This window comes from Gigantopelta aegis, chromosome 7, assembly GCF_016097555.1.
Source record: "Gigantopelta aegis isolate Gae_Host chromosome 7, Gae_host_genome, whole genome shotgun sequence".
Classification (NCBI taxonomy): domain Eukaryota; kingdom Metazoa; phylum Mollusca; class Gastropoda; order Neomphalida; family Peltospiridae; genus Gigantopelta; species Gigantopelta aegis.
Window position 1 is genome coordinate 24,174,332 of NC_054705.1, and position 14,949 is coordinate 24,189,280.

A 14,949-nucleotide genomic window follows, 5' to 3' on the forward strand; every position below is an offset into this window, starting at 1 on the left:
TTAAATAATTATAATTTTATTTACTTAAATTTATCTAATTATTTTAGTTCTATTTATTTATTTATGACTTTATTCCATTAAATATATCCAATTTGTAGAAGTTTTAATTTAATTTATTTATAGAAGTTCATCATGCTGTTGAAACTAAACATCATTTCAACTTATTTTCGTGCTTACATCCAATTAATGTTCAAGCACGCTGTCCTGGGCACACACCGCAGCTATCTGGGCTGTCTGTCCAGGAGAGTGGGTTAATTGTAAGTTGTTAGTGAGAGAGCAGAGGGTGCAGTGGTCTTCGCTCTGGGTGGGAGTTGGTACCGGGATGTGAACCCTGTACCTACCAGCCTTATGTCTGATGGCTTAACCACGACACCACCATGCAAGGCTGGTCAAAAACTAAACATTATATTTTAGCGTTGTCTAAGATCACAATTAATGATTGTTTGTGTTTGTACTCACTTGAATATGGTCTGGACAGCCACAATGGTCTCTGCGTCAGCCAGCGTTCCTTCATGTTCGTCGATGTAAGACTCTCTGTTCATTATCAACAAGTGACTGGCCTTGTTAATGCCAGCACGGAGAAGGTTATCAACACTACAGACACGGAAGAAAAGAAATAATACTATTACTAGCACAGAGAAGGTTATCAACACTACAGACATGGAATAAAAGTAATAACACTATTACCAGCACGGAGAAGGTTATCAATACTACAGACATAACACTATTACCAGCACAGAGAAGGTTATCAATACTACAGACATAACACTATTACCAGCACGGAGAAGGTTATCAACACTACAGACATGGAAGAAAAGTAATAACACTATTACTAGCATGGAGAAGGTTACCAACACTACAGACTTAACACTATTACTAGCATGGAGAAGGTTATCAATACTACACACATAACACTATTACTATCACGGAGAAGGTTATCAACACTACAGACATAACACTATTACTAGCACGGAGAAGGTTATCAACACTACAGACATAACACTATTACTAGCACGGAGAAGGTTATCAACACTATACAGACATTACATTATTACTAGCACGGAGAAGTGTACTCGTGGAGACCCTATTGTGAACATCACCGACCTGGTGGCAACTATATAAGCCGCTACTTTATTACTGTGAACTGCATGGTGTGGTTTACAAAACGGTGCGCTTTATTTATGAATTTTACGGTAACCACTGTGCGTATAAACCTCACTTTGTTTTTTGATTCTCATAATAATAATATAACATACCAAATGACTGGGACTGAAGTATTATGAAGGAATGGCTCTTTACTAATAGTCTAGTCAGGCTAGAAACAATACAACACGTGTGTATTGTTATACTAGCTTACAGTGTCAAAAATAGACTTGACAGCAAAGTTTCTTAGTTTGATTTCTGTAACATTTATTGTTAGTAGTTGCATCAGATGTGTTTGTCTGATGTTTTAAAATGAAGTCACTCACCTCATAGTAATGTTGTTATAGTTTGTAGCAAACACACCCAACTTGCATATTCAGTACTCCAGATAAAAAGCCAGTACGTGGCAGCCTAAACAATGTCATGTGACACAATTACAATGTCATGGCCATTTACGGCCAATTGCAAAAGCCGGACCTTAACAATGACATCAAAACAGTTTCTTGATATCTTTAACACCTCTGTTTGTTACCTGTTTGTAATTTTTAATTAATATATCAGAATTTAAGTTCAGTACGAAGCTTGTGAATTAAAATCACATAATCAGAGTAGGCATACCTATAATGTTTGTATTACATGTCGACATTCCCAATCTAATTAGCCCGCTAATTTATACAGAGCATAACTTTTGGTATTTCATTATATTACATGTAATTATATATATATTATAAATATACAATTCTGGGCAAATATTATTTTAAAAAGGCCATCGTTTAAAAGTTATAAAACAATGTTGAAACTGTAAACGATCAACAGAATCGTGCTTATCTTCAGTTCTCTGCCAATGGTCTATACATCCAGCTTGACCGACCTTGTTTGAATATGTAATTTTTGCACACGGCATGCTAATTAGGTTGCAGAGAAACACGTGTAATCGAGTGAGTACTAGTAATTTTTACTTGTGAACGTTTTTGCATTCACGCTTTGTAATCATACTGGACAAATAAAATGTGATCAAGTATTTTTTTTTTCTTTGCAACTAATGCAAGATTACGAACAAGGCATTATCAAGTTCTTATTAATATTTTCATAAAAACAGAGGGCTTTGTCAACAGTGTGTTTTGTTTACGAAACTTACGATTAGGTGAAATGAAACTGAAAGCCATCTACACAATCGACAACTATGTATTGTTTGAATTTAAGGGAGAATGGATCTCTTTATTATTATTATTAAATACAAACAATAATTAACTGTAATTAAGTTTGTGGCTTTATTTTAACCGTGGCTTATTTAAAGGTGCGGTGTTTATGTACGGACGAAGGTCGGAACTTGATCTAAAAACAAGGGGTGCGGTTTATACACCAGTGCGTGTAATAGGCCGGAAAATACGGTAATGTCGGAAATAGAATAAAACTGATTTTTTGTCGATTATTTCTTTCATATTAAACTGACATGTAAATATTTTGTAAATATCTATTTAATGATAGTCTACCTAATTTAGAATTTACTTGTTTGGGCTCTCGTTGATGTACAAGGTGGTGTTTACTCTTAAAATTAAAAGAAATATGTCAGTAAACAGGTGATTTGTGACCTTTATTGGAACAGACTATAACACATTTTGATCGACAACTTTTCTTTTAATTTCAAGAGTAAACACCACCTTATACATCAATGAGAGGTAGCTCAAACAAGTAAATGCTAAATTAGGTAGAGTATCATTAAATAGATATTTAAAAAATATTTACCTGTTATCTCCTTTAGTTAACAATATGTCCAATGCCATATGTCCGTAATAAAAATATGTTGAATGTCATTAAATAAAAAAATGTCAAGTATGTCGATAAATCAAACATTCATTCCTTCTGCATGAGGGTGATCAATTGGATGACCCATCAAATTATACGACCCACATATCTTTAGGGCTATGTTTATTATCCATGAACACAGTTTTTGGTACTTCATGGGCACGGTGCATGTCACAATTTGGAAAAACTGATTTTAAAAAATCAATTCTATGATCATTATCAATAGCAGTGTTTCCATACGAGAACTAGAGCACATTAACTTAGTAATCATCAGCTAGTAGATGTAATTTTGACATACAATCTTAGAGAGGATCGCGAAACCCACTACAGACAGGATAGCACATACCATGGCTTTCAATATACCAGCTGTGGTGCACTGGCTGGAACAGGAAATAGCCCAATGGGCCCCACCGATGGGGATCGATCCCAGACCAACTGCGCATCAGGGGAGTGTTTTACCACTGGGCCCACCGATGGGGATCGATCCCAGACCAACTGCGCATCAGGGGAGTGTTTTACCACTGGGCCCACCGATGGGGATCGATCCCAGACCAACTGCGCATCAGGGGAGTGTTTTACCACTGGGCCCACCGATGGGGATCGATCCCAGACCAACTGCGCATCAGGGGAGTGTTTTACCACTGGGCCCACCGATGGGGATCGATCCCAGACCAACTGCGCATCAGGGGAGTGTTTTACCACTGGGCCCACCGATGGGGATCGATCCCAGACCAAACTGCGCATCAGGGGAGTGTTTTTACCACTGGGCCCCACCGATGGGGATCGATCCCAGACCAACTGCGCATCAGGGGAGTGTTTTACCACTGGGCCCACCGATGGGGATCGATCCCAGACCAACTGCGCATCAGGGGAGTGTTTTACCACTGGGCCCACCGATGGGGATCGATCCCAGACCAACTGCGCATCAGGGGAGTGTTTTACCACTGGGCCCACCGATGGGGATCGATCCCAGACCAACTGCGCATCAGGGGAGTGTTTTACCACTGGTCCCACCGATGGGGATCGATCCCAGACCAACTGCACATCAGGTGAGTGTTTTACCACTGGGACCACCGATGGGGATCGATCCCAGACCAACTGCACATCAGGTGAGTGTTTTACCACTGGGACCACCGATGGGGATCGATCCCAGACCAACTGCACATCAGGTGAGTGTTTTACCACTGGGCTACATCCTGTCCCCATAGGAGCTATGTTTATTTTCCTTTGTAACCAGGGGCGGGACGTAGCTTGATGCGCGGTCGGTTTGGGATCAATCCCCGTCGGTGGGCCCATTGGGCTATTTCTCATTCCAGCCAGCGCACCACGACAGATATATCAAAGGCCATGGCATGTGCTATCCTGTCTGTGGGATGGTGCATATAAAATATCCCTTGCTGCTATGTAGCGGTTTTCCTCTATAAGACTAGCTCAGTAGTAAAACGCATGGTCGGTTAAGGATCGATCTCCGTCGGTAGCCCATTGGGCTATTTCTTGTTCCAGCCAGTGCACTACAACTGGTATATCAAAGGCCATGGTATGTACTGTATCCTGTCTGTGGGATGGTGCATTTAAAAGACCCCCTGCTACTAATGTCAAAATAACCAAATGTTTGACATGCAATAGCCGATGATTAATAAATCAATGTGCTCTAGTGGTGTCGTTAAACAAAACACATTTCTCTCTTTGTAACCATGCCGCGTCCAGAAACACAAACATGTAAAACTGATAGTACAGGTAGGAGCAGTAACTAACAAGTAGTGCGACGTACCTTGTGATGCGTCCCTTCACCCAGTACACCATAGGAAACTGAGAAATAGTCTCCAGAAAAATCCTTTCAGGACTGAAAAAAAAGAGAGAGAAGGAAATCCACAAAGAATGTCAATATTTACACATGCACATTATTTAATTAGCAGCTGTTATATAAACCGGATCAGTCGGTAGAGTGCTCGTCTGAGGTACTTGGGTCATAGGTTGAACTCATTTGGTGGACCCAGTTCCAAGAGAGACAGAGACAGAGACAGAGAGACAGAGACAGAGAGACAGAGACAGAGAGACAGAGAGACAGAGACAGAGACAGATACAGAGAGAGAGAGAGATATGGAGAAAACAGATATTCATGCTCATATGAAATGCAAATTACCATTGGTGACATTTAGACAAAAATGTGAAATCTGATTTACTGTAAGTATGACATTATATAGTTTACATGTATAAAGAATAAATACCGATGACTAGACTGGTGTTTATCGATCTTCAAGGAGTACGATGGGTTGAAGGGAGTTGACGTTGATGAAATTGGATACAGTTTACATATATAAAGAATAAATACCGATGACTAGACTGGTACTTACGTGTCTTCGAGAAGGAGTACGATGGGTTGAAGTGAGTTGACGTTGATGAAGTTTGAGCGAAGAGGAGCCAGGAAGTTGTAGATTCCACTGATGGCCTGGTGCGTGGCCAGGATGATCAGCTGGTTGTTCCAGCGCCGGTTGTTGGCGTTCTTATAGTTACAGTGCTCACAGTCCTAGACAACACAGTATGGTCACTTACAACAATTTAAAGAGACAGACCCTAGTTTTTAAAGTTTAAAGTATGTTTTGTTTAACAACACCACTAGAGCACACTAATTTATTAATCATCAGCTACTGGATATCAAATGTGGTAATTGTGACATATAGTCTTTGAGGAAGCCAGCTATAGTTTTCCATTAGTAGCAAGGGATCTTTTATATGCACTGTTCCACAGACAGGATAGCACATACCATGACTTTGATATACCAGTCGTGGTGTACTGGCTGGAACGAGAAATAGCCCAATGGACCCACCAACGCAGATTGATCCCAGACCAGTCACGCATTAGGCTAGTGCTTTACCACGAGACTACGTCAAGTCCCTACACTTTAAAGAAACAAACCCAAGTTTCTAAACACTATCATGGTATATTTTAGCACTATTAGGGAAAGAAAGAAATGGTTTATTTAACGATGCACTCAACACATTTTATTTATGGTTATATGGCGTCGGACATATGGTTAAGGACCACACAGTTATTGAGGGAGGAAACCCGCTGTCGCCATTTCATGGGCTACTCTTTTCGATTAGCAGCAAGGGATCTTTTATATGCACCATCCCATAGACAGGATAGCACATACCACGGCCTTTGAGGTACCAGTCGTGGTGCACTGGCTGGAGCAAGAAATCAGTATTGGGGACAATTTTGACATAGCTTACATACATTGTTCTTTAGATCATCCATTTTTGTACATCCAGTGTTTATGTTTTTTATATTTTTAAAAATGCTCGTACCTCTGAGAAGTAACTGTTATGGAGACGAGCTCTAGTGTAGTTTGTAAGGTATTTCCCCATTTCAACATCACAGACTCTTGTTTCTCTCTACTCTAACTCTATCCAAATGTGTGTAACTTACAGGTTTGCAGATTAACCAGATGTGTGTAACTTACAGGTTTGCAGATTAACCAGATGTGTGTAACTTACAGGTTTGCAGATTAACCAGATGTGTGTAACTTACAGGTTTGCAGATTAACCAGATGTGTGTAACTTACAGGTTTGCAGATTAACCAAACTGTGCCCATTTATCATGGGTTGAAACTAGGATCTGAGTCTTTAAAACTTGTAAACAGAAATTCATCTCTATGCTACATGTAAATACATTCAATGTATGACCTCATCACGACAGATGATATGACCTCATCAAGAAGATGGTATGACCTCATCATGACAGATGGTATGACCTCATCAAGACAGATTGTGTGAAATATTATAATCACGGCTCTTACCACTCCCCATTCAAGGCAGCAGAAAGGTCTTGGAGTTTTCATGATGTGACAAATACTTCTCTGACACCCGACGTACATCATTATTGTAGGAGGGCCGACTGTAAATCTGAATAAAAACAAGAATTCCTCCTAATTAAATGTCTTGCCTTCCATAAATGCATTCAGCTAGTGTCACTCATGGTTGCATCCCTAGATTTAAAAAAAATGTAATCAAATAAATATTTATTTATTTATTATAAACATGTATTGAGATGAACATTGAATTTCATAGATGTAACTACAAACCAAGTTTGATGGTCTAGGACCCTTTAGTTTGTGAGCAATGTAGGTTATATTATAAGATGCTGAAGGCCAATGGACTAGTAAGTTTTGGTTGGCACTGTATGGGCGGACTAATAAATTTTGGTTTGTACTAGGACTGGTGAACTAAAGTAGTGTCGGAAATAAAATGAAAATGATTTGTAAATATCTATTTAATGATACTCTTTAGCACTTGTTTTGGCTCTAATTGATGTACACGGTGGTGTTTACTCTTGAAATTCAAAGAAAGATGTTCGTAAATAGGTGATTTGTGCACTTTATTGGAACAGACTATAAAACATTTTGATCTACTATAGTAAATTGTGATTGGGACTGGATTGACAGACTAGTAAATTTTGTTTGATACTGAATTGGCAAACTAGTAAATTTTGTTTCATACTGGTTTGACAAACTAAAGTACTGTCACAAATAGAATGAGAATGATTTTCATTGATTATTTCTTACATACTAAACTGACAAGCAAATATTTTGTAAATATCTATTTAATGATAGTCTACCTAATTTAGCATTTACTTGTTTGAGCTCTCATTGATGTACAAGGTGGTGTTTACTCTTGAAATTAAAAAAAGATGTCAGTAAAACAGGTGATTTGTGACCTTTATTGGAACAGGCATTCCTTGAGGTTGGTCATTAGCAGCAAACGTTAGTAGGACAAAGGTGGTAGTGAATGACATATGGTTCTGTATCGGGGTAAGTTGATGAAAAATTACATTTCCAAGAAAAAAGTACAATACTTTTAAAAAAAGTATAAAGTGGCATCATTGTAAGATATTTTCGAATCCTGCACACCTGTGGTAACAACTTACGATTCCTGTCCCATATCAGTGTAGAACTCAAGAACCTTTCCACTCCCTTTGCGGTGGTCAATATTATTCACCATGTCTTTCGAGCTCGATGCTTGAACGACGTCAGGCTTCAGGCCACTGCACAAGTTGTCGCTATTTTCCGTTGTGTAGTTATTGTCCAACTGGTGCACCACGCGTGTCACCTCCTTTCCCATCATGCTAGTGATGGTGTTGAATACACTCTCGTTTATGTCTTCATCATCTTCATTTTCCGTATTTGTGTACTTTTGTAAAGCTAGTGCAATTTGTTCTGTAAGATAAAACGTTAAAGTTTGTTTTGTTTAACAGATAACAAAAATTATTTTGTTTATAGAGATTGTCTTGGGTTTTCTGTATTATAAAATGTTTCCAACTTATAAAATCTTTTAATGTCTAAAAATACGCATTAAATCTATTTTCTTGTTTAGAATATCAGTGTCTGTATATTCAATGTGTTTCTGGTGACTTAATATCTGTAAGAAGGAAATGAAGGAAATGATTTATTTAACAACGCACTCAACACATTTTATTTACGGTTATATGGCATCGGACATATGGTTAAGGACCACACATATTGAGGGAGGAAACCCGCTGTCACCACTTCATGGGCTACTCTTTTCAATTAGCAGCAAGGGATCTTTTATATGCACCATCCCATAGACAGGATAGCACATACCATGGTCTTTGGTGTACCAGTCGTGGTGGGCCCACCGACGGGGATCGATCCCAAACCGACCGCACATCAAGCGAGCGCTTTACCACTGGGCTACGTCTCGCCCCTAATATTTGTAAGAAGCCCAAACTGGATTTTGTCTTAAAATAATTTCGTACATGTATGTATGACAAAAATTAATTTGTAGGAAATAAAATGAAATTTAACCTAGCTAGTACAAATACTAGAACAGCCACGAATATCTTAAGCAGAAAAATATATTTGATATGTAATCACAGCTGTTAAAAAGTCTCTGTAGTCGATAACATCTTCATCATTGGCTATTGGATGTCAAACATGTGGTAACTTTGAGATATAGTCTTAGAGAAGAAACCCGCTACGTTTTTTTCATTAGTAGCCAGTGATCTTTTATATGCACCATCCCACATATAGGGATAGCACATACCACAGCCTTTAATATACCAGTCATGGTGCACTAGCTGAAATGAGAAATAATGGGCCCATCAACGGGGATCAATCCCAGTCCGACTGCACATCAACGGTGACCAATCCCAGTCCGACTGCACATCAACGGGGACCAATCCCAGTCCGACTGCACATCAACGGTGACCAATCCCAGTCCGACTGCACATCAACGGTGACCAATCCCAGTCCGACTGCACATCAACGGGGACCAATCCCAGTCCGACTGCACATCAACGGGGACCAATCCCAGTCCGACTGCACATCAACGGGGACCAATCCCAGTCCGACTGCACATCAACGGGGACCAATCCCAGTCCGACTGCACATCAACGGGGATCAATCCCAGTCCGACTGCACATCAACGGGGATCAATCCCAGTCCGACTGCACATCAACGGGGACCAATCCCAGTCCGACTGCACATCAACGGGGACCAATCCCAGTCCGACTGCACATCAACGGGGATCAATCCCAGTCCGACTGCACATCAACGGGGATCAATCCCAGTCCGACTGCACATCAAGGGAGTTACGTTCTACCCCTTTGTTCTGTAAGTAAACATGGCTCCAAGTCGTAATGATCAATAGTTGTTACTTCATTATTAAGCTGGATTCACATAATTATTATCAATTTGGTGAATTTGATCAGTAAATGTGTAGTAGCCAGATCCAAATTTAATTTAGTCAAACGGTAAACATCTACAAATGACTAACAATTTCTGAATGCGCTTTTTGGCAAATCAGTAATGAAATACCAATACCAAAACAAGTTAATTGACATTTGCATACCAGCAGAAACCCTGCATGCATTGTTACAGTATGTGGTCCTCTAATACCAGTGGGGGGGGGGGGGGGGGGGGGGGGGGGATTTAGCTCAGTCGGTTGAGTGCTCGCTTGATTCGCAGGATCAAACCACCTCGATGGATCCATTCAAATGATTGGGGGTTTTCTCGTTCCAACCAGTGCATCACAACTGGCCAAAGGCCGTGGTATGTGCTTTCCTGTCTGTGGGAAAGTACATATAAAAGATCCTTTGCTACATATGAAAAATGTAGCGGGTTTCCTCTGATGACTACGAGTCAGAAATACCAAATGTTTGACATCCAATAGCCAATGATTAATTAATCAATGTGCTCTAGTGGTGTCGTTAAACAAAACAAACTTTAAACTTTCTAAACCCAGTGGCTGAACTTCATCATTTTAACCCATCAAGAAATAATATATCTGGTAACAGAAATGTCTTGGGAATCCTTTTAATTTCACCCAGAATTAATTTAAAAGTTTCTAAAGCACCTTGATGTGACAACAAAGTTTTAAAATATACTTACCATTGATATCTGTATTGTATTGTATCCATCTGGACCAACGTAATTGGACCAAGTTTAAAAGCACTAATCACGATTCTTTTCCATCTGGACTGAGCCACTCAAACAGTTTAAAAGCACTAACCACAATTCTTTTCCATCTGGACTGAGGCAGTCGGACCAAGTTTAAAAGCACCAACCACAATTGTTTTCCATCTGGACTGAGGCAGTCGGACCAAGTTTAAAAGCACCAACCACAATTGTTTTCCATCTGGACTGAGGCAGTCGGACCAAGTTTAAAAGCACCAACCACAATTGTTTTCCATCTGGACTGAGGCAGTCGGACCAAGTTTAAAAGCACTAACCACAATTCTTTTCCATCTGGACTGAGGCAGTCGGACCAAGTTTAAAGGCAGTCGGACCAAGTTTAAAAGCACTAACCACAATTCTTTTCCATCTGGACTGAGGCAGTCGGACCAAGTTTAAAAGCACTAACCACAATTCTTTTCCATCTGGACTGAGGCAGTCGGACCAAGTTTAAAAGCACTAACCAAGATTCTTTTCCATCTGGACTGAGGCAGTAGGACCAAGTTTAAAAGCACTAACCACAATTCTTTTCCATCTTGACTGAGGCAGTCGGACCAAGTTTAAAAGCACTAACCACAATTCTTTTCCATCTGGACTGAGGCAGTCGGACCAAGTTTAAAAGCACTAACCAAGATTCTTTTCCATCTGGACTGAGGCAGTCGGACCAAGTTTAAAAGCACCAACCACAATTGTTTTCCATCTGGACTGAGGCAGTCGGACCAAGTTTAAAAGCACCAACCACAATTGTTTTCCATCTGGACTGAGGCAGTCGGACCAAGTTTAAAAGCACTAACCACAATTCTTTTCCATCTGGACTGAGGCAGTCGGACCAAGTTTAAAGGCAGTCGGACCAAGTTTAAAAGCACTAACCACAATTCTTTTCCATCTGGACTGAGGCAGTCGGACCAAGTTTAAAAGCACTAACCACAATTCTTTTCCATCTGGACTGAGGCAGTCGGACCAAGTTTAAAAGCACTAACCAAGATTCTTTTCCATCTGGACTGAGGCAGTAGGACCAAGTTTAAAAGCACTAACCACAATTCTTTTCCATCTGGACTGAGGCAGTCGGACCAAGTTTAAAAGCACTAACTACAATTCTTTTCCATCTGGACTGAGGCAGTCGGACCAAGTTTAAAAGCACTAACCAAGATTCTTTTCCATCTGGACTGAGGCAGTCGGACCAAGTTTAAAAGCACTAACCACAATTCTTTTCCATCTGGACTAAGGCAGTAGGACCAAGTTTAAAAGCACTAACCAAGATTCTTTTCCATCTGGACTGAGGCAGTCGGACCAAGTTTAAAAGCACTAACCAAGATTCTTTTCCATCTGGACTGAGGCAGTCAGACAGTTTAAAAGCAATAACCAAGATTCTTTTCCATCTGGACCAAGGTACTCGATCGGCCAGAATTTAAAAGCACTAACCGAGATTCTGTTCCATCTTTTTGGTCTGTGGTAAGCTGAGGTTGATGGCCGTAGGGCTGATTTCCAGGTATTCCTCCTTGGTGACGCTCATGTAGAAGCAGAAGTCAGTTCCCTTCAGCATGTAGTCAGAGCCGGGGTTCAGTAGTAGCTTGCCGTCAGCATCTGTTCCGTCCAGCACCCCGAGAAGAGCCACACCAAACCTAGACAACGATGGAAGGAATCTTATATTTAACAATGCTCTCAACACGTATTTATTATGGTTATACATGTATATAGCATCAGACATATGGTTAAGAACCACATAGTTAAAGTTTGTTTTGTTTAATGACACCACTAGAGCACATTGATTAACTTCCAAATCTTGTTGATCAAAAGTAGCTTAGTACAAATTGATGGTTTAAATTACCCAAACTGTTGGGTAATTAAATGTCCAGCAACATTTTCACCTCAAAGTGGCTGAGGATGACCATGTAGCTTTTAGCTATTGGAAAGAAAGAAAGAAATGTTTTATTTAACAATGCACTCAACACATGTTATTTACGGTTATATGGCGTCAGACATATGGTTAAGGACCACACAGATATTGACAGAGGAAACGCCGCTGTTGCCACTTCACGTGCTACTCTTTTCGATTAGCTGCAAGGGATCTTTTATATGCACCATCCTACAGACAGGGTAGTACATACCACAGCCTTTGATATACCAGTCGTGGTGCACTGGCTTGAATGAGAAATAGCCCAATTGGCCCGCTAACGGGGATCGATCCCACACCGACCACGCATCGAGCGAGCACTGGACCACTGGGCTACGTCCCTCCCTTCTTTTAGCTATTGGGTATCAAACGTTTGGTAATTTTGACATATAGTCTTAGAGAGGAAATCAGCTAAATTTTTCCATTAGTAGCAGGTTTTTTTTTTATATACACCATCCCACAGACAGGATATAGCACATACATGGGCCTTTGGTATACCAGTCGTGGTGCACTGGCTGGAACGAGAAATAGCCCAATGGGCCACCAACGGAGATCGATCCTTAACCGACCGTGCGTTTTACCACTGAGCTACAGCCTGCCCCTTGCTGATGCAAATAAAATCCCGGATAAATGTGAATGCTTTCTAACTCCTGGTTATGAATACTATGATCCTGTTCTTTATCTTTAGTCTTCTCTTGGTGATGTTAATGAGTAATGTACTGACGAACCATGGAGGAAACGTTTTGAAGTTTTAAAGAAAGATAACCAAAAAACCCCGAAAAAAAACAAAAATTGTTTTGTTTAACAACATTAGAGCACATAGATTTGTTAATCATCAGCTATTGGATATCAAACATTCGGTAATTATTGATATATAGTCTTAGAGAGGAAACCCACTATAAAGCAAGGGATCTTTTATATGCACCACCCCCACAGACAGGATAGCACATACCATGGCCTTTAATATACCAGTCGTGGTGTACTGGTTGGAACGGAAAAGATAACAAAACAAAGAACAAACAGCAACTATTAACAAACTAACCCACAGACAGGACAGCACATACCATGGACTTTGATATACACTTACCAGTCGTGGTGTACTGGCTGGAACGGAAAAGATAAGAAAACAAAGAACAAACAGCAACTATTAACAAACTAACCCACAGACAGGATAGCACATACCATGGACTTTGATATACACTTACCAGTCATGGTGCACTGGCTGGAACGGAAAAGATAACAAACCAATGACAAACAGCAACTATTAACAAACTAACCCACAGACAGGATAGCACATACATGTGTACCATGGCCTTTGATATACCAGTCGTGGTGCACTGGCTGGAACGGAAAAGATAACAGAACAAATGACAAACAGCACCTATTGACACACTAACCCACAGACAGGATAGCGCATACCATGGCCTTTGATATACCAGTCGTGGTGCACTGGCTGGATTGGAAAAGATAACAGAACAAATGACAAACAGCACCTATTGACACACTAACCCACAGACAGGATAGCGCATACCATGGCCTTTGATATACCAGTCGTGGTGCACTGGCTGGAATGGAAAAGATAACAGAACAAATGACAAACAGCACGTATTGACACACTAACCCACAGACAGGATAGCGCATACCATGGCCTTTGATATACCAGTCGTGGTGCACTGGCTGGAATGGAAAAGATAACAGAACAAATGACAAACAGCACGTATTGACAAACTAACCCACAGACAGGATAGCGCATACCATGGCCTTTGATATACCAGTCGTGGTGCACTGGCTGGAATGGAAAAGATAACAGAACAAATGACAAACAGCACGTATTGACACACTAACCCACAGACAGGATAGCGCATACCATGGCCTTTGATATACCAGTCGTGGTGCACTGGCTGGAATGGAAAAGATAACAGAACAAATGACAAACAGCACCTATTGACACACTAACCCACAGACAGGATAGCGCATACCATGGCCTTTGATATACCAGTCGTGGTGCACTGGCTGGAATGGAAAAGATAACAGAACAAATGACAAACAGCACGTATTGACACACTAACCCACAGACAGGATAGCGCATACCATGGCCTTTGATATACCAGTCGTGGTGCACTGGCTGGAATGGAAAAGATAACAGAACAAATGACAAACAGCACGTATTGACAAACTAACCCACAGACAGGATAGCGCATACCATGGCCTTTGATATACCAGTCGTGGTGCACTGGCTGGAACGGAAAAGATAACAGAACAAATGACAAACAGCACGTATTGACACACTAACCCACAGACAGGATAGCGCATACCATGGCCTTTGATATACCAGTCGTGGTGCACTGGCTGGAATGGAAAAGATAACAGAACAAATGACAAACAGCACCTATTGACACACTAACCCACAGACAGGATAGCGCATACCATGGCCTTTGATATACCAGTCGTGGTGCACTGGCTGGAACGGAAAAGATAACAGAACAAATGACAAACAGCACCTATTGACACACTAACCCACAGACAGGATAGCGCATACCATGGCCTTTGATATACCAGTCGTGGTGCACTGGCTGGAATGGAAAAGATAACAGAACAAATGACAAACAGCACGTATTGACACACTAACCCACAG

The 14,949-nt window shown here is 40.7% G+C and overlaps 1 protein-coding gene across 3 annotated transcripts in view; it reads right to left on the reverse strand.

Annotated features, from left to right (window-relative positions):
- The window catches only part of LOC121377155 (potassium channel subfamily T member 2-like), an 88,527-nt gene that overhangs the window by 15,452 nt on the left and 58,126 nt on the right, over positions 1 to 14,949 (reverse strand). For all 3 annotated transcript variants that reach the window (XM_041505057.1, XM_041505058.1, XM_041505056.1), the window contains 6 exons: positions 11,843 to 12,042; positions 7,876 to 8,164; positions 6,749 to 6,854; positions 5,304 to 5,476; positions 4,721 to 4,792; positions 460 to 594 (listed from right to left, as the gene is read on the reverse strand). In XM_041505057.1, coding sequence (XP_041360991.1) covers positions 460 to 594; positions 4,721 to 4,792; positions 5,304 to 5,476; positions 6,749 to 6,854; positions 7,876 to 8,164; positions 11,843 to 12,042 — 975 coding nt within the window. The remainder of the gene's footprint in view (positions 1 to 459; positions 595 to 4,720; positions 4,793 to 5,303; positions 5,477 to 6,748; positions 6,855 to 7,875; positions 8,165 to 11,842; positions 12,043 to 14,949) is intronic.